Raw genomic sequence first — 25211 nt, 5'->3', positions numbered from 1 at the left:
GATGAATCTCTTTGGGCCATGGAGTGTGGCTGCCTGATGTGTGATCACACTGGGTCACCTCCAGTGAGAGCAACGGTGATGCCCAGAAGCAGAACACTGAGACGCAATGGGGAAGACACCTGGTGCTTTCTCTCAGTGTGCCAGAAAGGAATCACAGCTGCAGCCATGCCCTAAAAAGAGAACATTAAACAAAAGGTTTCCAGCTTTATCCAGGCTCACTTAAAAAGCGTGTCTGGAAGCCCCTATCTGGTAAACGATGAACAAACAGCATCCATCATTTGCATACTTGATTAAATAAACAAAGATCTGTCTATTTGATTCTTATAACCAGCCCAGTCTGTCTGGTCCAGTCCCATTCGTTTGTCCCCATTTGGCCAGCAGGTGTCGCTGGCCATCCTAGTCCCTCCTCTGTCTTGTAGCCCTAAGTCCCTAGTGTGTTTATCTATACCCTAGGCTGTTGCGTGGCTTGACAAGCCAAGAGGTTGGTCACTATTTTCAGCTCCCTTTTTTTGGTTGTGGGTTCGAGGCCAGTCTCAGCTACTTATTATTTAATGTTTGTTGGTTTTTTGTTCTCCCGATTTTATGCTGGTATTGGTATTTCAGTTACAGTTCCTTGTTTTTGCTCCTGGTTTCCTGTTCATTCGGTTGTTCTAGTTTTGGTTTTCGTTTGCGTTTGATCCTCTGGTTAAGTGACCTCTCTGTTACTCACCCCACCAGTTTCTTGTTGCCCCGTGCCCTTAATGGAAAGTTGATTTGTTATGATTCTCTAGGCTTGATGCAGCGTATTTAAGTGCCCATTCTTGTTCCGTTCCTTGTTGGTTCATTGTGGCTATTTCCCTGTGTATTGATGTGTTTGTTATACCCTCTCAGTTACTGTAGTTTTCCTATAGATGTTCATCCTTGCATTTAGAATTAGAATCCTGCTATTGCTCCCTGCCTTCATTTCTGTTGTTCTAGATCTGTCTTGACCACTGGCGGTCCTTTTGTTTTAAGGTTCTCCTTTTCTGCTTGTTTTGTCAAATAAACCCTGATTTATTGAAGCTGCTACAGGGATCGTCCTTCTCTTCGTGATGTGCTGCCATCACACCATCCTGGTTGGGGAGATATTCAGGGAAATTCCTGACTTGGTTAAAAGTACCAGCGAAACAATTCAATGCAAGTGTTAAAACTCCCAGGCGAAATTGGTTTTTCCCTGGAGACCACATCCCATGGAACATCCCGGAAATGTTTGGCTCTTCCCAGACTCCCAGAAGCGAACCACAGAGATGCTGGTGTTTGGTGACATCAAAGCTGATGAAGCAACGCAATGTGAGCAGGCTCTGTAGAGGCAAGCAGTCAGGAGAACGGCAGCTGCCTGTGCTTAACTGCGATTCCCTTCTTACAAGGCAACGTTTTGACTGCACTGCATCCCTTCCCCCCAAAACATCTGTGACAGCAGTGATTTTTTCCCCAAATTCATAAGCAAGCCGTCCTCAAATCAGTGGTGGCCTAATGGTTATAGACATGCACTAGTAATTGAAAGATTGCTGGTTTGAATCTCTAACCAGCAAAATATCTACTGAGATACTGGGAGCAAAGTACTGCTCCCAGGCACAGAATGAGCTGTGATATATGGGTTAAATACAGAAGATGCATTTTGTTGTTGTACTATGGTGTCAACTAATCACTTTCCCTCTTCCTGTTGACGTGGGCTGTGTGAAATAGCATTAAACTGAGATGCATTAAAACACTCGAAGGCCCCTAAAATCCTAACTGCCCCCCTCCTCACCAGGTTATACAGAAATTCATCTAGCCAAAGTTAATCTTACCTTCCCAGTCGTCATGCATGCAAGTCACTTTTGCCTTTAATCCTGTGTGGCCGTTTACATGACCAACAGCATCATACATCGAATTGAGTCCCAAGAACCTCTGAAAACATGTTTCTTCCAAGTGATTTTTTTTATTTATAGGTTTTTATTGTTTTCATTAACTTATGTCTTCTATTTCTGTACTGCATCTGATACAACAACCTGTGTTTCCTGGCTCATTCCCTCACATAACGGCACAGGCAAAAGCCTACTGACCTTAAACAACAACAAAACAAAGGACAGAAAGTTTAAGAGAGAAGGGCCAACTTTTCCATTATAAACCACATAAGATGCTTTGATTATCAGAACCTTACCAAGATTTGGCTTGCATCCAGGCTGCCCCAGCTTGCGCGATTGCGGTAAGCAGCAAATACCCCAAACACAAATCGCCTTTTGCAGAGCTTAAAAATGCTGTTGAGTGCGGGGTGGGCCCCCAGTGAAAGGGGACCATCTGCCTCCGGTATCACAGGTATAAAACACAAGCCTCATGGGAAAATGGCTCAAATGGACACACTCGCCAGTGAGGTGGAAACCACTGCTGACCCCTGTGTGATGAGGAATTTAAATGGATTACATGTAAACCTGTGTGCCTCCTTAGCAAAATAAAACCCAAACAGTCAGACTCAGCCGAACTTCTCAGTAAGAAAACAGACTGCCAGACTTTATCAGAAAGAGGGAATAGATGGAGCTCCGGTGCCACATTTATTGTAATCATATATATAAAATTTATGACTATACATGCATTGCCAACCAGGCGTACCACAGTTGTAAATCAATGCAATATTATAATCGCTAATTCTAACTAACATTACTTACAATTCCAGATGCATAACACAATTTAAAATGAACAGAAACTAAATGGAAACATTTTATCATCGGTAAAAGAAAGTAGTTATATTAATTAATGTGTTTTTGGTTCATAAACATGAAAATAATGTCTTTTGGTACGAACTTGTATGCCGAACCTGTAGTAACAGTGGCATAAGTGGCTTGGAGTGCAGTAAATATATTAAATAATTAAAAAAGCATAATGCAAGGCTTAAACCATAATTAGGCCACAGCATCGTGAGGGCAGTCTAGAGAGGGAGGTGTATAACCTCTGTGTTTGTTAGGTTCCTGATGGTCTGTGTTTGGGCCCTGAGACACAGCATTCATACCGGCGGTGACGCCAACAGTTGCCAGACAGACGGGCGTAAGCAGGCAGCCGACGCTCGCTTGGGACACGCAGAACAGAATAATGTTGTGTTTCGGCAAGGAGCCGTCGGCAAACAACAGCTTTATTTTCAGTGACAAACCTTATAAGTGTGAGGAACTGAAGCCTAAAAACAGAAAGAAATGAATAATTTTTGTTAAGGAATTCTGGGAGTTGCTGGCAGGGGGTCTTCTGGAGGGAGGGGCCCAACCTGTTGCAAAATTTTTTTGCCAAGTGCACGGGTAGAACACGGAAGGACTCGGAGAAGACCTTAGCTCCAAGGGTGATGGTTTGGCTCAGCAAATGCTACACGGTGCATCACAGAGAAGCAGGGCTGGGCGGGAGGAGCAGGTCAGAAAGATGGAGATAAGGAAAGGAAGAAGCAGGAGTGGCATTAGCAACAGGAGGAGGAGGCAGGAATCCAAACTAAAAAGCTCTCAGGACAGTTTCTCAGGTTGAGTCTCTCAACTCAGGGTGTTGGCCTTACTAAGCTGCAGTCTTTCCAACAGACAGGATGTAGTCTGCTGCCCTAACTTCCGTAAATATTTTCTGATTGCCGGTTTGCAGTGGACATGCTGCCTGCCGGTGACCAGTGGGTCATTGATGTAGCATGAAAAACGACACAACCACTTGTTCTATTCAGGGTTGCAGGGGGTCTGGAGCCTCTAGACACAAGACAGAGAACAACCCAGGATGCGGCACCGACCCACTGTAGTACCCAGAGGAACCCCCCACCATGATATGGGGAGAATATGCAAACTCCATGCACATGGAACCCTGGCAGAGACTCAAACCTGAGTCCCAGAGGTGTGAGGCAACAATGCTAACCACTGCAAAACCATGGCAACCCTGATACAAAAATTATAAAATTAATAACAAAAGCTACTAAATATAAAACAAATACAGTGGGGCTTTGCACCCTGTTATCCAGATGCTTAAGTGTAGTCTCTAAGTTCTGTTCCCTGGCCAACCTTTTGCCAAATTGGCTTACAGTGTCAGCCATTTTCACAGCTGGACTCTGTTCTGGAACTATTCAGGTTCAGCACATTCAGGGTGTTTGCTCATGCACACAAAAGTATGCTTCCAGCATACAAACATTTCAGAAGAAGAGGTAGGAGAGGGCGCTCTGGGATCCTGAAATAAAGAGCTGATCTCTGCCCATAAAAATGCCAATCAGAAGCAAGGATATTCTATTCTTAGATTTCAGGCCAGACATCCACATAGTAACAATAATCAGGGGAAATGATACAAAAAAGACACAAAGATGCAGTTTAACAAAAGCTAGTAAATATATAACGAAGACAGTGGGTTTTTGCACCCCTGCCACTCGGATGCCTAATTGTATAGTTTTTTTTTTTTTGGTCATGTGCTCTCCCATACCAAAAACAGTGCATAAAATATTAGCCATTCACGTCATATGACATGTACCAGAGAGGAAACAATATATCTGAGAATGCAAAACGTTTTGTACCTTCTAATGGCTAAATTAACTTCATGATTACAAACAATTTTAAAGGACATATAAAATCGAGTATAAGTGACAGAAAATGTCAACGGCAACAGAAAGAGTAGCGATATACTTTGTCACGTGAGGGAGTTGATTAATGCACCATTTGCCGGGTGATTAACAAATAGTGTATAGTCAAAAGATCCATCCAGCCATCTTCTAAACACTCATCGTGGTCACAGAGGTACCTGGAGTCTCTCCCAAGCGGCTAAGTACACGACGCTGAGGTACACCCTGGACATGACGCCCATCTATTGCGGGGTCAGTCAGAATATAAAATAATTTAAACAAGCAAATGCAGAATAATAAATGGATCCGGCGAGCTGCTTTGTGTGGTTTTTACAGTTCACAGCCCTCTTACATAGATTCACACATCATGTACACCTGTGGTTTGGTGAATTGCACAGCGAGAGATAGAGAGAGAGAGAACGGGACATTCGATTTTTCGGAGGGAAAAGTACACTTCACAGTGGATATATAGCGCTAATTTCCGTCTAGGTCTGGCAATGCGGTGTAGTCCGAGTTGGAGCTTGGACTGGGGGCCCGAGGCTGATGTATGATACTGATTTTCTTGTATCCGCGAAAGCGAAAGAAAATTGCAGCCATCGTTCAAGAAACGACATTTAAAACATGCGAACTTGTATTAAACTTACGAAGGGGGGTTGGAATTATTAAATCTCACCACATTCCGATCTAACTAGACCCGGAGGAACTGCGGACAGGTGTCGATAGCTGGAGCTAAATTCAGGTTAGAATATAATAACCACAAAACCAAACATTTTGTAATATTTGACGAAATACCCATAAAACACCATCTGTGGAAGTAACCGTCTTGCAAGCCAGAAAATCGGATGAGCGATTAATTTTTACTTCTTAATTAAAAAAGACTGCCCAAGCGACTAGTTTAAACGCGGACACCGTGATAATTATCACCCATCATTCCTTATCTGCAAAAAACAGTAAACTGCGCCTTTAATATCATAAAATCAACAAGCACCAAGAGCATTATCAAACCATCCCAATTAAACACGCTAAAATTCACTCACCAGTATATCATTCTAATAAGTATTATTTAACCTAGAATTTTATATTACATTCCCCAATAAAAAATAAAGACGCTGTACGGACGCCACTTGATGCAAAGAGTCAGTTAAACATCTAAGGGTGAAAACCAGGTTAATTTAAAGACTCACCTGGCCGAAAGACGGGGAGCAAAGCGTGTATCCAAATCTAAGTCCAAAGTTTTAGGGCGACGTGTCCTGTGGGTACGACTGGGACTGCGGGTCGCTACATGGCAGCTGCGCTGGGGAGCGGCGAGCGGATTGCACCGGACTGCCGGCTGGCGCTCCTGGGCTCTCCGTGCCTTGTTGCAGGACTCGTACGTGTGACCCCCACGCAGAAATAATCTCCGTTCTTTCTCTTCAGTTATAATCTGGGCACACTCGCTCTCCACAGACCCCACCCCTAGCTACTAAGTATTGTTTTCTACGTGGAGTTTTATTATTTGTTTTTCATTTTTTTTACACCCACAGCAGGTGTCTGTTTTATAACTATTTTTACAAGTATGGATGAATGGAGACCACCAGCTCGCTCGCCCACTTCCACGTCTGCATCAGTCATCACTGACAAACTGGTCCGGCTGATTTGTTCTCGATGAACGATTTACAGAATTTTCACGATTTTGATTTTTGGCAGTGAAATATTTACGCTCCATTCGCTGCTTCATCGTTATACTGAAGCGGTTTTATGTAATACAGTGTATTACATATAAAACGCATATATGGCTACGACAAATAGTATCTATATATAATATGGTATCATGAATAATGTTTTATGAAATGACGTGAATGCCGTAGAGGCCCAATATGAAAGCCCATGAGTTCGGTACGAGCAGATTGCGCCTGGACGGGATTACATGGAATTAGAGAACAGCGCACATTTCATCAGCCACACCAGCATGGAAAACAGGAGTGCTGACACACAGATGCACAGGGAATATTTGGGACTTACACACTTAAAATGTTTTGCTGTTCATTGTCTTAACATTTTGCCGTAAGTAGGCCCATACTTAATTGTCCTCATCACAGTTTAAGCAGTTTAGTTTGTTAAAACTGGACACTGGCCATCACATGTCCCCACAATCTCATAAAACTTGTTTTTAACTTTGTAGGGACCGGTTTTTTTTTCAGTGCACACAAGGGGAAACTCAGTTTTATAAAAGTCTGTGAATGCAACCAAAAAAACTAAAAATCCTTGTATTTTGTTTGGTTACTAATGGTTAAGGTTAGGGCTGGGTAGTGGGGTTAAGAGTGTCATAGTTAGGATTCATGTTTTTTCCATACAAATGAATGGATGGTCCCCACAAAAATATGAAAACAAGTATACATATCCTGGTGTGTGTGTGGTTGGGGGGGAGGGGGGGGGTGTTCATGGAGAGGACAGGAAGTTGCCTGTGGGGTTGGGACTTGGGAAAAAACCAATAGATTCATCCATCTATAGTTAGATCCATCTTCCAATCACATTTTTTAGTTAGTTGTGGAGATTTAACTATGAATTTATATAAAAATATTATGTTTATGTCTAAATCTATATTAATAAATGAACTGAATGGAAAACGTTTCCTGTCTTGTTTTTTTCTGCCTCTCACACTTTCAAAACAATAAGACCTTTGATATTTATAGTCCAATCAGGACAGAAAAAGACATGAGGTAACCAGGCCTCACCTCGCAGGGAGAAGGGAAGAAATAAAAGCCATTTTAAATTCTAATGTTACCTTCTCCGTCCACATGTTGCCAGCAGGTCTGTCATGCCCCGCACATCCACACCGAAGCCCCGAGTTGGAGTCAGAGCGCTTAAGCACCTGGAGTGGGACATCGTGTCTGCGATTCCCTCAGACAAAACGCCGGAGTGTGTCCGACATTCCTATTCTGGTTATTTTCATTACACTATTGGAATCAGTAGGCGATTGAAAATATCCTTCCATGCATAACTACAGAGGTGCCTGGACACTGCTAGGCGACACAGGATAGACTGGGTACACCCCAGGCAGGGTGCCAGTCCATCATGGGGCACATTCACTCAGACACAGTACAGGCAATTAGGAGATGCCAGTCAGACTAAGAGATTTCTTTGGCCTGTGGGAATACACCCACACACCATGGCGAGAACACACAATTCCACAGATCATTTTATTTAAATTAGTATCATAAACAGTATTTGTTTTTAAAACTAGTTTTTGTTTTCATAATACATTTGAAATGCTATTGAAATTATTTATGGGTTGTACGCTTAACACTGATAGCATGTCCATGGATATCGGAAGAAGAGGGGTCTTTATTTCAGGGCGTACCGAAGGAGGTCTTTAAGTGACAGGATAATAATTAAGAGGAGTCCAATCTATCTTTCGTCTGGAATAGGCTGAAGCAACGATTGCACTTTTGTAAAAGTGTTTAGGATGATGTATGCCTATGGGTGGTCAAAGTATGTTCAATCAAGAATCATCGAGTGAAGGTCGAGCCGGCGATAACTCCAGGTTGTACTTCTTCATCTTATAAAATACTGCAGATTCTGAAAAGGAAGTTCATCTTAAAATAAGTGTGGTTTCAAAAACGCTCTCTGCAATTGTTTTGTGTTAAGATCATCTGATCCTTTTCTGTTCATTTTTTAATAATTCCCATCTAATTTGGTCTCAGTCCTATACACTCATATTAAAAACATATCTAATAGCTGTCAAGCGGCTTTCTTCCCAAATGTCCTAATGACTGAAGTTTAACATTGACTTGGTTATTAAAATATTACTGAAAGAGACCAGTTCCAAAGCAGCTCCTTTGAAGTGTCAGATAATACTGCATATCTTTTACCGATATATCTGAGTGTATGAGAGCACAGTTTAATCTTCAAGCTCTGAAGTTAGACTGACACATAGACCATCACATGGTAGATTCTAAATTATTTATAAAAACATATATATTTAGTAAAGAGAACTATCTAGTTGCATTTTTTTGCTGCATTTGTTCCATGAATAGTTTTGGGTGTAGAAAACCGAGGAAGGACATGCAGTACAAAGGTAGACAGATTAGTCATTTTTGTAACTCAGGGGAGCATTTTTCCATCCACAACTGAAATGGCGTTGACTGGCATCGATTCTCCCAATTTTAGCTCACGTCATGCCTCCATCTGTTAACCAGCTTGGCAGACAAACACAGGGGCAGGGAGGGAGGTGGCTGCAAGCGCGTTCCAGCACACAAATGCAACTTTCTGGCGGTAATAATTCATAAACAAACAGTATTCAAAATAAACACTTCAGACGTATGAACTATTTCAGCAATCGGCAAGCTAATGTTGATCACCATCCCAGCAGCTCTGCCTCTCTGCCACATGGGTCATGGCTGCAGGTTCAAAAGCAGCCCAAGTGATAGGTGTGTGAATTTCTCAGGTTTGTGTTGGTTTGATTACCCTCACAGGGTCTTTTAGCAGGTCATGACTATATATTCATCCATTCTGCCCTGACAGCAGACGTGTTATTACTTGTCCCGGAGTTCAGCATCCATCTTGCTTTGGCTGTCTGTTTCCTCTCAGCTTTTGAATTAGATTTACTCTTTCGCTTCGTAAAAACCCATAGCCCAGATAAAGTCTCAGATCCTACAGCTCCCTTCACCATCCCAACTGAAGCATGCTTTACCGGGGAAAACTCATATGGCCCTCTCAAAGAAGGGGGTTGTCTAATAATCCTGTAAAATCACTTTCTGACCCACTGCTGTGCTGAGACCTTCATCCCGATGTGGCAACGATGACTGTAATTCCTAAGTCAGTTCACCACCCTGTTAAAAGACGTCCACTTTATCTACTCTCATAGACCCATCTGTCATTTAAAATAGATTAGTAATCGGCAGAGTTATGTAGAAATAACTAAAGCAGCTGTCAGAAATAAAAGAGGGACTGAATATGAGACTGCATATCAGGGCAATCTGGGCTAAAAACTGTGTTGTATTGTACAAAGCAGAGTTTTTTGTTATATATGGTGAATGCAGTTCATGTAGGGTAAAAACCTAAAGAGGCCTTTCACATCGAAAAGCTAGATAATATGTAGGAATATCTAGATACAGCTCAGGCGTGACAACAGCTCAGATGCGATAACGTCTGAGAGAGAGAGAGCTTTATCTAGTGATACTCTATCGTCGCTACAATTCTTGCTGGTTACATGGAGGACATGAACAATGCATGAAAATAACGCAGCATCTACAGCCGGCTATGCATCGGTAATGACCTTGGCTTTCTCACGATGGACTAGCAACTTACTCTGCAACTGAAGATTGAAGCAATGGAAATATTTGGCTGGAATATTGGTATAACAGAGGTGCAGTGATGATTATCGCTGTGCTTCTCCATTCCAGTTGATTTTATCTCTCAGCTGGTATTTAACTTGATTTTGTTGTCTCTTTCCTTCCTATCTCCCAGACCCCCTAAGGGTCTGTCCTCCCCAAATCTGACTCTGGGCATTAGTCCCAGTCCATATTGGTGGCAATGTGCAATTAAACCACTCCCCCCTCACAAAAGCCCAGTCCGCACTGTCAGGAAGGCCTGCACTAATCACCATGTTGCATGTGTGGCTCATATTCACAGCCCCTCTCAAACTCATCCCATGCAATCCTCTTGTCATTGTATCGTCATCTTCTTCTTCCAGATGTGCCTCTGTTTTTGCCCATTGATTGTGCTAATCTTTCTGTTTAGTTTCTCCCATTCTTACCATCCTGCTCCAAAATCCATGCTGCATTTTAGACATTAGATATGATGGGTAACAACATTAATGTCACTATCATCTCAATGGACTAGAATTCCTGGGGGAGGTCTTTCCGCCCATGTCCATCTATTGCACACATGGTCCACATGGGCTGCCATGTTGGTTCAGTCTCCTTCTGCCAGTGGTCACTTCTCCTCTGAAGGTGCCCTGGTATCTGACACCAAAACATTAGCATCGGGTTTCCATGCATCGAACTTGTTTGTCCAGCACATCCCACAGATGCTCGATCGGATTGAGATCTGGTGAATATAGAGGCCAAGTCAAGTCAAAAACTTGAACTCTTTTTCATGTTACTCAGACCACTGCAAAATTTAGCAGTGTGGAAGGACGCAGTATCACTGCCATGAGGAAATACCTTTGGCATGAAAGGGTACACATGGTCTGCAACAATGTTTAGGTAGGTTTGTATGTGTCAAAGTAACATCTAGATGAATGGCAGAAGCCAGGGTTTCCCAGCAAAACATTGCCCAGAGCATCACACTGCCTCCATGGCTTTCCTTCTTCCCATAGTGCATCCCGGTGCCATCTCTTCCCCAAATAAACGATGCACACACACCCAGCCGTCCACATAACACAACAGAAAATATGACTCACCAGACCAGGCCACCCTCTTCCACTGTCCAGTTCTGACGCTCACATGCCCATTGTAGGTGCTTTCAGCGGTGGAGAGGGGGCAGCATGGCCGTTCTGATTGATCTGTGGCTCCGTAGCCCTATACACAGCAAGTGATTCACTGTGTGTTCTGACACCTTTCTCTCATAGCCAACGTCAACTTTTTCAGCAACGTGTGCTACAGTAACTCTCCCATGAGATCTGACCAGATGGCCGACCTTCGCTCCCGATGTGCATCACTGAGCCTTGGCCGCCCATGACCCCATCACCGGTTTACCAGTTGGCCTCCTTTGGACCACTTTTGGTAGGTACTGACCATTGCATATCACATCCCACAAGCCATTTTGGATATGCTCTGACCCAGTCATCTAGCCGCCACAATTTGGCCTTTTATCAAAGTTGCCCATTTTTCCTGATTCCAACACATCAGCTTCAAGAACTGTCTTGTCACTTGCTTAATATATAATTACACCATTGACAGGTGCCATTGTAACGAGATAATCAATGTTATTCACTTCACTTGTCAGTGGTTTTAATATAATGGCTTATTACTGTACATGGAAAAGTAGCCCTGTTAAGTTAGAGGTTAAATTAAGTAAAATAGCCATCAAGCTACCCATATCTACACAGACTTACTAAAGGATACTGATTGTTTTGAAATATTAAAAAAGCTGGAAGAACAAATAAATTTAGTTTGGCTTCCTTGTTTGTCAGAAAACTCTACATCCAGTTGGGTATCAGATCAGAACCCACCATTACCTTAACGGCAATCTCCCAGCTTTTCCAGCTTGCAGTCACACTGCCGCAGGTTAAAAGCTTTCAGTATGCAGATTACCAGACTGTCGCATGTACGGCCTTGTTGGAGGGTCTTACATGGACCTGTTTTAATGCAGCACATCTGTCATAACTCTCCCCCATGAAAACTCCCAAACATGTTCAATTTTTTTTATAGCTTCCTAACTAAATAAATCCTCATGTGGCAGTCCCAACAAGCTTAGTTTTTACAGCATATTGTCCTTGTGGAGGCATCAAGGCTAGAAAAAAGATATATGATCAGACATTAAAACCCGCATGTAGGTGCTGCGGATATTACCAGCTGAATTACCCATTCAGGTCAGAAGATCAAGCCGGCCAGCTCCAGTGCACATATTTCCTGTTATAATTATGCAACGGTCACTTGTTATCGTGCAGTAATAGTAACCTATATAATTGGAATTCCTAAGGTTCCATTAATTATTCAATTATTCAATTATTCAATTACTCATTCTTTTCTCTGTTACAGAGCTTCAATTATTAACGATTGCGCGTATAAATAAACCCAATTAAACTAAAATACCCATTGGATAAACAAAATGGGACATCTGCAGTTCCTTTCATTTTCTGATTGAGTTAGAAATGGCCCAAGTGTCTGAAAATTATTAGACTTCAATGCAGAAAATCATGCATGTGTTGGTTACATTCAGAGAATCAATTTCAAGTGACCTGACCTTCTCATCTCTCAGCAGTGAAGAATCTGCAGTTTTGGTTCAAAATCCCCATCATCATCTTAAAATCATTTTAATATTAAACTCCTGAATAGAACCCATGCACTTTACTCACACTGAGTCATGCCAAATGAAAATCCAATCAACACATATGATTCATCCAAGAATGAACTAACACTAATGAAGCCTTTCTCAGATGCAGGCACGGCTAGACTGCCCACGACGCCCAGCGCTGCCCCGAGAACCTAAAGTAACTATCCACCTCAGAATCCGCAAACCACTTCTCACCTCAAGCCACCAGGTCACATGACACAATTATGTGACTGTGCCCACTTTCTCAAGCCTCATTCCATACGTCTGAAGAAAATTCCAGAAGAGTGACAGGGGCATGGGCGGAGTGTTTATTTTGCTTGTTATCATATGCAGTAGGCCAACAAATGCCACTGTTATTCTACATGATTCCACCTGTAGACAAGCACCAGCAGCAGGACCACATCTCTACCATGGAAAACAGGCAGAACAGGGACAGACGAGGGGGAGGTGGCGGTGGTAACCCTTTAACTAGGCCAGTTGGGATGATTATTTTAAGCTCTGGATGATGAATTGAAGGCCCCTTGAGTCCACGTCAGAGGTGTCTGTGCAAAGGGAAATTTGGAAAGTTATTGAGAAGACAAGAGGAAAAGACCTGCTGGCCAGAGCCTCCCCTTTCTCCAAAGTCCCCAAGGTTATAAATAAAACAGCTCTTGCAGTGGAAAAGACAACAGGAATTAGGCACATTTTCATCTTAGGAGGTGTTAAGAATGTAAGATATATTGCTGTGTATTCTGGCATAATGAAATAATCCATTCCTGTTTGAAAGTATGCCTCAGAGAATTCATTTAGTCTGAGCTAACCTTGACAGTAAATTCATCCTTTCAGCTCTAGAAGTTGTTACATGACTGCTACTAATTCTGCGAAAATATTTTGATTGAATGTGGCAAACAGACATTGAACTGAGCACATATTTTTGCTCTCTTCAACCATTATTGATGCTGACATGTCAAAAAAATTCATCTGTGCTGCCCTTGAAGGTTTCTTCTCTTTCATCCAGTTTCCTTTATACAAAAATACACATTGCCCAGCAACAGTCACAGCCTGCCTGATCTTCCTCAGCTGTTGCTTCTGTACCAAGCTCATGCAGTCTTGTTGCTCACACTCATCCTATTGTTCATCCTAAATCTCTACTCTCTCCACAAGGTCATTTAACTCTTTTCCTACTCATCTGTAACAGTAGCCGAGTCTCCCAATGATGTTTATAGGATGTGATTTTTGTGGACTTTTGGGGTGAGAATGGCAAGCAAAAAGAGTTCAGTTCTCTGAATGCTTAGAACCAGCTGAGATTTTTGCTCAAAACTACAAAACACCTTTATGGGGAGAGACAGATCGAAAAACAGCACACTTCTAAATCATGATTACACATTCTTATCACAGAGGTAGGTAAAACTGACAAAAAGATGAAGACTAGGTCGTCAGACTCTTCCATGCTAGTCTTCCTGTCTTAATCATTCAAGAAAGTCAAATTGTTTTCCCCTTCACACACTGAAACCAGAAAGTAATTAATGCATGCTGATAAAGTGCCTTTAAACAAAGTAATAATGCGAGGTTCAACTGTGTCATGAATCGATAGTTAAGCTTTAATGTGTGTTGACGTGTATAGCATCTGGGTCTGACCACACCTTGTCATATGCAGACACCTTCCCAGTCCATACGCATGTACATACACAGACGTCGGTTATACACTGTATGAAATTTTCTGTCTGATGCTGCCACCTGGCGGAAATTTTCAGGCATTGCACGAGTTGGTTCCAGTAGGTTTATTATCGTTAACAAAAATAAGGATTATAAAAAATATTACAAAAAAAAATGTTTTTGTACACTGAAATATTTCAAAGAAGGTACGAAAACAAAAAAAATTCAAAAACTATAAATATGACTTTCATTGCGAAACTAACTGAAATAAAATAAAAACAAACATCACTACTTTCCCTTCCCAAAATTTTGGAGTATGTGTCTAAGTCCTACAACTTTAAGTCTATCATTAGGAAAAACATTACTAAACCAAACTGAAACTGAAATATATAAAAACTAAACTGAAACATGTATTTCAAATTAAAAAAAAACTAGTAAAAACGAGCAAAATTCGAAAACAACTAAAACTAAACTGGATTTTAAAAAATAATTTCAATTCAATATTTTATATAAATAAAAAGTAAATTAAAATAAAAACTATAATAACAGTAATTTCGAGGAGATGTTTGAGAAGCTCAAATGACAGCTATAGGGAGTCAGGAAACGTCTCTTCCCTCTATCCTACACTATAAGTCCCACCCCCGTTGGAGCAGTAACCAATGAGAAACCTGAACCATCTTGAGGCCGCCAATTGAAACGCGAGTATCAAACGCTTCCTCTGCCTGCCTGCTGCTGAAGAGCCGTAAAGTATGCACGTAAAAGCTGTTTAATAGCCGGACAGGTAAACAAGCGAGTAAACACCCAATTGAGGAGTCAAATAACCAAAAACACAGCAGATGAAGTAGCACAATGAAGCGGTATTTCTCTTGCCTGAGTTGGAGATTGATCAAACTGCTGGTCGCTGTGTGACGGTATATAGCTAGCTGTAGTCGGCTGTTTAGACGGTTAGTTAGCAATCCTTCACTAGATAACATCATAAGGGCTGTATGTTGTATTTGTTGTTGGATATATGATACGCATGTTTTATGTTCGCGTCTGAACCTTTATGCTATTATAAAACTTTGACTGTCAAGTAACAGTTTGTGTTCAGGAACGTTAACTACCTTTACATGTTTTCCCTTGCTGGTTACACATTTGGGTGTCAGTGGACAGGTATCGACGAGGAAGCTCCGTACAGTTCATTAAGGCTGGTTATTGGTTATCGTTGACTAGTTCAACACAGAAGACCACGCCTTTTAAAACGCAGCACTGTTTCTCTCCTCAAAAAAGAATGCAAATGGCAGTTTGGTAAACGAATGGAAAACCAGTCCTACACGGATAAGTAAGTAACTAAATTACATGTCATTTTCAAATTTTCAAAGCTGTTTTTTTAGTCACAGACTCACTTTCTGAATGCGGTCTTATTTTTATTATTATTGTTCTACTTTAGCCATGAAGACTGAAGGCACAGACGGCACCGTCTCCTGGGTTTCAGTATGTCCCAGTGGCCTGCTAAAGGTGGAAAGTAGAAGGACCAGGAAGACTGGGAGTGCGGACCAGAGTCCTGTAATGGGCTCAGTCTGCAGGGTCCGGGTGTGGCAGAAAACTGAGGATGGATCAGGGAGCCAGGATACCACTGGTGCAGAAGAGCATGGCATACTGGATGAGTTGCACAGTGAGGTGCAGAAGTTCTCCTTCCCCCGTTCCCAGTACTCAGTGCTTCAGATTCCGGAGAACACCTGGGTGCTGGTGCGAATGGGCGACGGGCAGTGTGACGTTGTGGAAAGCTGTCTGGAAGGAATGAAGGCTGGAGAGCAGTGTGAGGTGAGGATGCTGGTGGTCCTACTTGCTTGGTGGTATGGTGACCCTTGGTTGCTTAATTGTATGTTTCAGTTTTTTTTGCATGGGCAATATGCTGTCTTTAAAAATACTGAAATACAGCTGTCTAACATCTAGAGCATCTACAGTAAGCTGATTTCTGCTTAATGAGTGAAGTTTTCCCTTCTTTCAGGTGCTGGTCACTGCATTAAAAGACGGAACCAAGCCAGGTTCCGCACTCACAATGCAAACTGACTGCAGTGTGCTGGACCCAGTTGGCCAGGAGCACCAACCTCTCTGCTATGTGTTGGAGTTGCATTCTTTCACCTCTGGCCGGGAATCGTGGGAGATGGCACCCGAGGAAAAGTGGGACTGGGTGAAGGTCCACAAAAAAGAGGGCGGGGAGAGGTTCCGGAAGGCCGACGTGTGGGGAGCTGCAGATTGCTACAGCCGGGCACTTAAGCTGCTTCTCACCCTGAAAGATGAGGAGAAGGGGGAGAGGCAGGAGACACAGGCCAAAGCGGAGGGAGGAGGACTGAAGGCAGAGGAAAGTGAGGCTAGCACAGGAGGCCAAGATGCTTCGGGAGAGCATGACAACAAAGAAATGAGAGCATCTTCTGTGGGGGATGAGTTAGATAGGAAGTCAGACTCCTTTATGAGCAATGAGAAAACCACGTCAGAGAAAATGCACAAATCAGAAGTAAATCTGGCGATAGGAGATGAATACAAGGCGGTACGGTCAGAACTGCACTCCAACCTCTCCCTCTGCCAGCTCAGACTAGGCAAGCCAGCAAGGGCACGACACAGCAGCTCGAAAGCAGTTGAACTGGATCCCAGCAATGCGAAGGCCTGGTATCGGCTTGGTCAAGCATGCTCGCAGGTGGGGGAGCTGGGTTTGGCCCAAGGAGCTTTTAAGAAGGTGTTGGAGCTGCAGCCAAGTTCACCATCAGCCCAGAAGGCCCTGAGAGAAGTGAAGGCGCGCGAGAAGGACCTGGACATCAAGCTTGGTCAGAAGCTTAGTAAGATGTTCAGCTAGGTTCTCTGCTGGGTTACCTAGGCCAGAAGATTGGATTTGTGTCAGGGTTTGGATATGGTCATGAGAGAATCTTAAAAGCCAGGACAGTCCAGAACATCCCCAAGTGTAATTCTGATGGTTAAAAACCCTTATGAAGATGCCTCAGGTCTATTCAGATTGTGTGTGTTTTCTACTGTTTGTTCATGCTGCTATGAGCAGCTGTGGCTGCAGATGCAACATAGCCTGCCAGTACAGGACTGGGGGGGGGGGGACTGATGGTGAGAATATGGTAAATCTCGCATTTATTATCTTGAGGTAAATATGAGATGGATGGAGATGACAATGGCTTGAATGCTTACCTCAGTGGAGGCTGACGTCTCCATTTTAAAGCTGCCATTCTTCTTACCCGATCAGGACTGTTGTGTCGTATTTCTCAGCTGTAATTCAGTTTGTTGATATCCATCTTTAAAATGACTATATGTAAACTTGTTAGTTGTATGTTTCGTCAATGATAAAACTTATGCTAATCCAATAAAATGTAAATAGTCCCTTTATGTTTTTTTATTTATTGATTGGGGTGGAGGGTAGGATAATTGTATTTTCTTTAGTGCTGACTTAATCAAAATTTAATTAAGGTGCTGATATTCTCGTAGTTTGCATGTTCTCCCCATGTCGTCGTGGGGTTTCCTCCGGGTACTCCGGTTTCCCCCCACAGTCCAAAAACATGCTAAGGCTAATTGGAATTGCTAAATTGCCCGTATGAATGCATGTGAGAGTGAATGGTGTGTGAGTGTGCCCTGCAATGGGCTGGCCCCCCATCCTGGGTTGTTCCCTGCCTCATGCCCATTGCTTCCGGGATAGGCTCCGGACCCCCCGCGACCCAGTAGGATAAGCGGTTTGGAAAATGGATGGATGGATATTCTCGTATTGTATTTAAATCAGCAGAACACTTGTAAAGTAAAATAGGCAAGTTCAACAGGGGTTTTTGCCTGTTGAACCTTAACATGAGCTGCTGTTAGTGCTGTCCCAGTGCAGGTAGGCTATATTTTGTCTGTAGTAATTTTAAAAATTTAAGTTTAAACACATTTTCCATTTAAGGAAACTGATATGAGAGGTTTGTTCTGTAAAAGGGGGTCCTTGTTTATAGAGGGAAAACAAGTAATGTAATTATTTTAGTAGATCCATTAGGAGAATTTGCGCAGTTTAACGTAGGCGTAACAAATTAAATGATCAATAAATTATATGCTTAGACCTAGTAGATGTAGGTATGATCAGGCAGACCGATAACTAAATGCAATGGAACATATTATTACTACGACCAAATAGAAACATACCACAAAAATGATGTTTCCGCCCGGTTTCGAACCGGGGACCTTTCGCGTGTGAGGCGAACGTGATAACCACTACACTACGGAAACTTGCTATGTGAATGTAACTCATAATAATTATTATATAATAAACTTAGTTTAGTTTATCATATAATAAACTAAAGGAATACGGTTATGATGCTGAGGCTTTGAATGAATCCGATCCAGACCCATATGCTTTGGTTAGCTACCACAACGATGCTAATCCAGAGCTTCATTTTCTAAAACTGATCTACGGTCGTCGAATACGCCGATGTCTTAAGACCCGAGGAATATCAGCCACTCTTACACATGTGCGGTATGAAACACAACGGAAATAAAACAACTGCCGAAACCCGGGATCGAACCAGGGACCTTTAGATCTTCAGTCTAACGCTCTCCCAACTGAGCTATTTCGGCTCGCAAGAAAGTTTGTACACTGCGACAAAAGATTATTTGGCTCATGCTAGCACAGCAAACGCAAATAAAAATTTAAGGCAAAATTCCCCCGGGAGCTGTGATGTAACAAAACCATACACAATCTGGGAGTCCTGGTTTGAGAATTATCCCATTAGCTTATCCGGTACTGGGTAGCGGAGTAATAATCTTGTTTATAAACGATCCTGCGTAGCGACTGTGTCTGGAGGTCATTTTTGAAGCATTGCTTTTGCTCCCTTAAAACAAGGTTCTTCTTCGGGTTACATGGAAATTATAATATGTCAAGATAAACCCATCTTCAGTGGGAAATTTACCCTCCAGTAAAACAAAAGAGATCCTTGTGACGCAAATTGTACAAATGGACGATTTATTAACGGATGCACAATAACATTAAAAATACCGTCGGCTAGGTCTCTATGCAATAATGAGAACAATTCCTACAAAAATCAATGGTATAAAACTGACTATAAAATTGCAAAGTGAACTGGAATAAATTTTAAGTTCTTTCACCATTCATACAGTACCATTGCATAAAAAAATCATTGATTATGGATTCTGGAATTCCCATTTCACCCCATTTCTACTACAAACCACCAAAATTCCCTTCCCTGCTTCTTCCTCTACTGTCTCTTCGTCTTCTCCTTGCCCCTCACCTTATTGTCGGAAAGGGTCTGAGCAGATGAAAGGTTTGTCCAGGCATCCGCAATCAGAAGCAAAGGAAGGACAATCCACAGCAAGTTCATGAATACAAAGTAAAACCAGAAGTAGATGGGGTGTCCCAGCTGACTGTGAGCGTAGCCTTCTCTGTGCTCCGTGTAGAAGTACAACACTGCTCCGTACAGTTGGCCTGACGGGACAGATACACGTAAGTGTGAGGACAGAAAGAGAAGAGACGCACAGAGGTGTCCAATCTTATCCACAACGGCCCGGTGTGTTTGCAGGTTTTTAGGATAACCTGTCGGTCAGCTGTTCAAACGCAGGTGTGAGGACTCTTCAGCCAATCAGTCCTCTAATTAGTGACCTAATTAGGGAGTTGTAGTGAAAACCTGCACACGCAACGGCCCTCTCTGAATAAGATTCGCCACCCCTGTCTAAGACTAATCGAACACATGCTGCTTATTTTAATAGCAACTTATACCATTGGGGCCCGCTTAGTGGTCAGTGACAGTGTGGGCAGTGTGTAAATGCATAATGAAATATAAAAACTTGCATTTTCAACAAAAACACGCTATATAGCTAAATTATCAAGCACCCACTAATTAAATGCAGTGGATTTGTCTTCACTTCCGATGGGGCTCTCTCACCTAAGGAGACGATCAGCTGAAGGACAAAGCGATAGGAGTGGTTGTAGAGAAATGCCAGGACAATCCAGACACTGAAGGGTCCCCAGAAGACTGCTGTCACAGTTTCCATGCATACAGTGAAGTTGTCCGCTCTGTAAAGACAGCCACAATCACATCAAAAAAAAAAAGTCAGATGGAGAAGAGTGACAAAAAAACATAATGTGGGAGTCCATGAGGTGGAACCACCATCCAAAACCGTTGCGATTCACCACACAATGATTAAAAAGCTTAATATACCTACATGACGTATCTGCTGTCCCCTTTTGAATATTCTTTCCCTGTAAAATAAACAGCTTTGATTACACTTTCAGTAGTACCTGTATCGCCTTCCTTCTCCACATATCAATTACTACTATCACACCTAGTCAGGACTGACTAGCATTAGTTTCACTTACACAGCTGAGAGAGGAAACTCTGATCAGAAGGTATGATGGAGTAATATAAGCAGAACCACCCCTCAATGATGCCGTGGATGAAGCCACATACGGCAAACCAGCACAGAGCTAGCCTTCGAGCAACTGAAAGCCTCCTGCCTGCCTGAAGACCAGCCACGTCCCGCCCTGTCACCATCCAGGTGACAAAAAGTAGCAATCCCGATACTGAGAAGAGGAAGGTAAGGATCTCAACCATGGACCGATCATTTTCAGTGTAGTTTGGGATGGACAGACTGCGTGGCCAATAAGGGTGCCTCTTATCAGTCCCCCCTGCCTCGGTGTATACTTTCTGCAAGTGAAAAATCACATAAAATTGTTATAATTTACTATATAATAAGTATATTTATAATCACATTAAATTATCATAATTTCCACAATTTCCCCCTCTTTCTATATAGAGGGATAACTATATTACTTGCTACTTGCTGTTCAATTATACATGATTGTCCTATTTATAAAAATATATATTTATATAACAAATATTCTGGTAGGTACGCTTACGCTCGTTTGCCTAGAAAAGCGACAGAAACATATTTTCTGTGACATTGCTCTCTATACTTACTGTCATTGCAGAATCAAGAGAAGGCACTAAAAGTTAAAAGACAATTGTTATATTTTTGCTTAATCTAAAATATGCAACGTCTTCGTAATAATTTCACTCCGGAAGAAACCAAATATTTGAAATTCAGTCAAACACCAATAACACACCTGTACTTTATATACACAATGGACTTAAACCAGCGAGAATGCATCGCAACATCGAGCATCCAATAACAGCTATGTCCAGGACACCTATCAGTAACCAATGAAGCTTCAGATGGGCGGGATAATTTGGATACTACCGCCTATCAGGACTCAAAGTTCTATGGTCGTCCCTACACGCGAGCTATTCGAGGTATCCAATTGGTCGAACGTCTCGGAACATACATGTCGTCATAGATAGTCTTCGAGTTTATAGTTTACGGACGTAGCGGCCTCAGGTTTTGCGTGAGAAATAAAAGAACGCTTTAATTTCTGTTATGATTGTTCGTCCAGTTTGATGAGTTTCTGAGTAGAAGCAGAGCTGTTAGGTGCATTGTACAATACACTACGAAGTAAACTGAAGCTTCATCTATAGGCAGGTAGTTTATCATATAAAGTTAATTCTAAGTCCTTTAGTTTGTGGACATTTCATAATTCTACAGATTTTTTTTAATAAAATAATCTGAAATACAGCTTCTTAAAAAAATTGTCCTCTCTGCCGCATCAGGGTATTTATCCCTGCCGTGACCCGGATTCGAACCGGGGTTGCTGCGGCCACAACGCAGAGTACTAACCACTATACGATCACGGCGAGCTACTAGAGGACGTACAAAGTTACTTTCTAAAAGGCTATATATAGGAAGTCCAACTCAGGTTTTGTATAATAATGATGTGGGTTCCTATTGTAATATCATTTTATTTTACTTTTTTTTTGCTTGATGAATCATGATATGAATGTTATCTAATGGCTACATCTTAAATTTTATCTATATGCAAATTAGTAATTTCAACATTTTTTGTATTGTACTCATATTGATAGTACATTGCCTCGAAATATAATTTTTACTTTTAAATTTAAATTTGATTCTATAATTTATAATCCATTTAATAGATCGGGAGACAAAAAGAAATAGCACAATCCCATATGGTCTAGCGGTTAGGATTCCTGGTTTTCACCCAGGCGGCCCGGGTTCGACTCCCGGTATGGGAATGTATGTTTTACTTTGTTTATATGTAATACGCCAATTGAATTGTGGTATTTTAAGTAGCTGTTTGTTGTTCAAAGATAAATGTAATATTCGTCATATACGTTGCTTTCATGTGTTACTGTTTACACTTATTCTGGTCCACCCACACCCATTGGTATTGTTTGTACTTGATTAGGTTATTTGGTTAGCCGAAGTGACCTTTTAACATCCCTAGGCTGACCTAGAGATCACTATGTGCAAAGATCCTCGCTGTTCATATACATGACTGTTTTTTGCCTGGTTACCTTTGCGTGAAGTTGTCCCTTGGATCACCTTTTGGGGAAGTGACCACCACTTCGTATACTCCGTTACGACAGGGGGAGCTCATGTGCCTCAGTGAAGTTACAGGAAGTTACGCCGAGGAAGCGTGTTGCTTCTGCGCGTCAGATGATGAGGAAGTATCGTAGTGGGAGCAAAATCAATTAGAAGTTTCCAGCTATACAGAGGACTATTGTGTCGCGTAAAATGCGAAATTCACTGCTTTGTATATAAGAAGTGAACCGAGCGGTGGACGGTCTTGCATGCAACTGATCTTTGGTTAAACGGATTAACGGAGCGTGATATTCCGGAGTTCGCCACAGGTTTCCACGATGAAGGAAGATGTCTCGCTGCGTTTGGACGGGTGTCTTCTGCGCTTCATGGACCAGCTGGAGTCGCTTGAAGAGAAAAGGCAGAGGTTCAACTCACTCATAGAGCAGGCGAGTTACGGTTTAGGTAGTGACGTTCCGTGTTAGATAGCTACATATTGCATTTCACAAATAGGACTTCTAACATTCGAAAGATCAGTTTGATATTTGATTTTTTTTTCTTGCCTTGGCGGCCACGCCAAATACATTGGTCTTGTCCTTTCGCACCACAGGGCTGGTTCTCCATCTCTAAGGCGAGGTACGCCATGGGAAACAAGCAGGTCTCCGCCCTGCAGTATGGCAGCGAGATACAGCCCCAGGTGCGCGTGTGTGTCAGGTACTGCCATGCTTATCGTTTATTCCAGATCCAGGTCAGTCCTGGGGGCGACATAGGCGGCCGCCTAGGGCGCCGAGTTCTGAGGGGGCGCCGACATGCTACCCAATTCCATTTTGCCTCAAACGCGGGCACTGTTGGTCTACATCAGCTAAGGCCGGTACTAGGTCAGAGCTATGTAGTGAAATTGGGTACTGACAGGTAAAAAAAATGAACATTGGCTCTGATTAGATTTAATAAATAAGAATGTTTCATTTTAATATCATATAAAGAGACAAAAATGTAAAAAGTCATTATGTTTAAGGTTTGTGATTTGGCTGTTGTGGTATCCCCGACTTGGTCAGTAGACACTTCACGTTTCATTTTTAGCTTCGTTTTCCAAGCTGTATTTTGGTGCCTAGATTACTAGACTTCTGTTAGAAAATTGAGGGTGAAAATACCCAATATCTTTGGTCGAAATTTTTTACATTTCAATGGATAATTCCTGTGCAATTTTTGAAGACGAATCACATAGCTTGACAGAAAGCATGACGTGCATTTTCATTAGTCCAAGCCCTTCGTTGAACTTTAACCTTGAAAAAAGAAACTTACTTAAAATCAAGCTATAGTTAAACCATATAGCTTCCACAGTAGAAAAGTCAGGTCATAAGAAAACACTCTGAATTATGTTTTTATTTTACACATAGTTTCTTAAAGGGAAATAAAAGAGAACAAAAACAGTTCTGGTGTGTAATTCATATTCCAAGTGTCATCAAAATCAAAGTTGTGATTCAAAGGTCGTTTCTTGAATTAAAATAGAGTGACCATGTATGAATAAAGTACCTAGTAAAACTGTGGCATCATTAGATACCTCTTTGTTCGAAAGGGAGCTGCCAGGCGGCGTGACTGAGTTTCAAGCCGAAAGGGAGGAGACCCAGGGCTCTGACGATCCGAAGACTAAGGATGATGTTGAGGACTGTGGACCGATGGAAGGAGGTAGATTGGGGGAAGTCACAGGCTCATGGCTGCTAATCATTTGCTTTGAGGTCCAGCGCATATTTGCTCAGTAAGATTATGTGGTCTAGGTTTATGAAGAAAAATTCTTGGTTATATGTTATGTGAAAGGTCTGAGGAGAAGAACAACGGCAAAGACTAAGAACCCTCAGGAGGAACTGGTCCTAGTAAAAGAGTGTGTGTCCAAAGATGATACGAGACTGGAGAGCAAAGGACTGCAGAGGCATCAGGACCCACTAAAGTGGTTTGGAATCCTGGTCCCACAAAGCCTGAAGCAGGCGCAGGTGGACTTCAGGCAAGGTGGGTGTGCAGGAGCATGTCTCTGCCAGCAACCTGCTACGCAGGCGGCCATCTCTGTGTTTCAGTTCACTGAGCTGCTGAATTAACCACCTAAGCTAATCAAACGCTTGTTGAAAGGTCAGGTGACCATATAGATTCCACATACTGTTATCTGGGTCGCGTTTCTACAGTGATCGAGCTGTCAGCAGAGATCGCGGCTCTGCAGGGCGCAGTGATCTCCACCAGAGAGGAACTCCACAACCTGTTGGAGGAGAAGAGGAGAAAGTCCCACTGAGGATGACCCTACATAGGGAAGTGGCCTGGTCTGCCCATAACAGGAAGCTGAGATGTTCAACATGGCAAGCAAGATCCTGACATTGATCAGCCATCCAAACAGGGGCAGTGTCCTGCAAAGAACCCTGGGATCTTATTTCTATAAAGGCAAACTGCTGCGTCCTGTGGGTTACTGGAAAACAAGCAAACCTGTAACAGGTCCTCGTAGCATGAACGTGTGTAAATTATTTAATGTATGCAAATGGCTGACATAGCATTAACCAATAAATGTATATGAAAAAACGTATATTTGTGCATTAACAAAACACCCTTGATGAGGTATTTTGGGATGCAGGTAGCTTAGACACTGTGCACTGTGTAAACAAGGCTCAAC

General features: G+C 42.3%; 4 protein-coding genes and 4 non-coding genes across 13 annotated transcripts in view; 3 read left to right on the top strand and 5 right to left on the bottom strand.

Annotated features, from left to right (window-relative positions):
• Positions 1-5997, bottom strand: part of camkvl (CaM kinase-like vesicle-associated, like) — a 38486-nt gene extending 32489 nt beyond the window's left edge. Inside the window, exon 1 of the mRNA XM_049023938.1 lies at positions 5740-5997. The gene's annotated coding sequence lies outside the window, so the exon portion shown is untranslated. The remainder of the gene's footprint in view (positions 1-5739) is intronic.
• An 8872-nt stretch (positions 5998-14869) lies between these two features.
• Positions 14870-17542, top strand: fkbpl (FKBP prolyl isomerase like). Of its 5 annotated transcripts, none has more exons than XM_049023825.1 (4): positions 14870-14951; positions 15316-15491; positions 15600-15973; positions 16161-17542. In XM_049023825.1, exons 3-4 carry the CDS (start codon positions 15602-15604, stop codon positions 17001-17003), a joined length of 1215 nt encoding a protein of 404 aa, XP_048879782.1. In that variant the 5' UTR covers positions 14870-14951; positions 15316-15491; positions 15600-15601; the 3' UTR covers positions 17004-17542. The 5 variants fall into 5 exon arrangements, with proteins under 5 accessions (XP_048879782.1, XP_048879785.1, XP_048879784.1 ...); XM_049023828.1 differs by having other exon boundaries at positions 14879-14951; positions 15383-15491; XM_049023827.1 differs by having other exon boundaries at positions 14883-15114; positions 15383-15491.
• Positions 17543-18327: 785 nt separating this feature from the next.
• trnav-cac (transfer RNA valine (anticodon CAC)) lies at positions 18328-18400 on the bottom strand. Its single transcript has one exon. It is a non-coding gene; the product is annotated as a tRNA-Val (tRNA).
• A 275-nt stretch (positions 18401-18675) lies between these two features.
• trnaf-gaa (transfer RNA phenylalanine (anticodon GAA)) lies at positions 18676-18748 on the bottom strand. The gene has a single exon. It is a non-coding gene; the product is annotated as a tRNA-Phe (tRNA).
• Positions 18749-19116: 368 nt separating this feature from the next.
• LOC125747676 (EBP cholestenol delta-isomerase) lies at positions 19117-22610 on the bottom strand. 2 transcript variants are annotated; one of them, XM_049023097.1, is made up of 6 exons: positions 22558-22610; positions 21106-21131; positions 20505-20832; positions 20351-20387; positions 20071-20201; positions 19117-19613 (listed from the first exon to the last, which is right to left on the bottom strand). In XM_049023097.1, the coding sequence occupies exons 2-6, from the start codon at positions 21109-21111 to the stop codon at positions 19387-19389; spliced, it is 729 nt and encodes a 242-aa protein (XP_048879054.1). In that variant the 5' UTR covers positions 21112-21131; positions 22558-22610; the 3' UTR covers positions 19117-19386. The 2 variants fall into 2 exon arrangements, with proteins under 2 accessions (XP_048879054.1, XP_048879052.1); XM_049023095.1 differs by lacking the exon at positions 22558-22610 and adding an exon at positions 21252-21283.
• Positions 21805-21876, bottom strand: trnah-gug (transfer RNA histidin (anticodon GUG)). The gene has a single exon. It is a non-coding gene; the product is annotated as a tRNA-His (tRNA).
• trnae-uuc (transfer RNA glutamic acid (anticodon UUC)) lies at positions 22204-22275 on the top strand. The gene has a single exon. It is a non-coding gene; the product is annotated as a tRNA-Glu (tRNA).
• A 60-nt stretch (positions 22611-22670) lies between the features above and the next one.
• ccdc115 (coiled-coil domain containing 115) lies at positions 22671-25124 on the top strand. Its single transcript, XM_049023098.1, has 5 exons — positions 22671-23010; positions 23172-23275; positions 24138-24247; positions 24377-24565; positions 24736-25124. Exons 1-5 carry the CDS (start codon positions 22903-22905, stop codon positions 24837-24839), a joined length of 615 nt encoding a protein of 204 aa, XP_048879055.1. The 5' UTR covers positions 22671-22902; the 3' UTR covers positions 24840-25124.
• Positions 25125-25211: the final 87 nt, after the last annotated feature.

Source organism: Brienomyrus brachyistius, chromosome 8 (assembly GCF_023856365.1).
Source record: "Brienomyrus brachyistius isolate T26 chromosome 8, BBRACH_0.4, whole genome shotgun sequence".
NCBI lineage: Eukaryota > Metazoa > Chordata > Actinopteri > Osteoglossiformes > Mormyridae > Brienomyrus > Brienomyrus brachyistius.
This window is presented reverse-complemented; position numbering and strand designations above follow the sequence as displayed.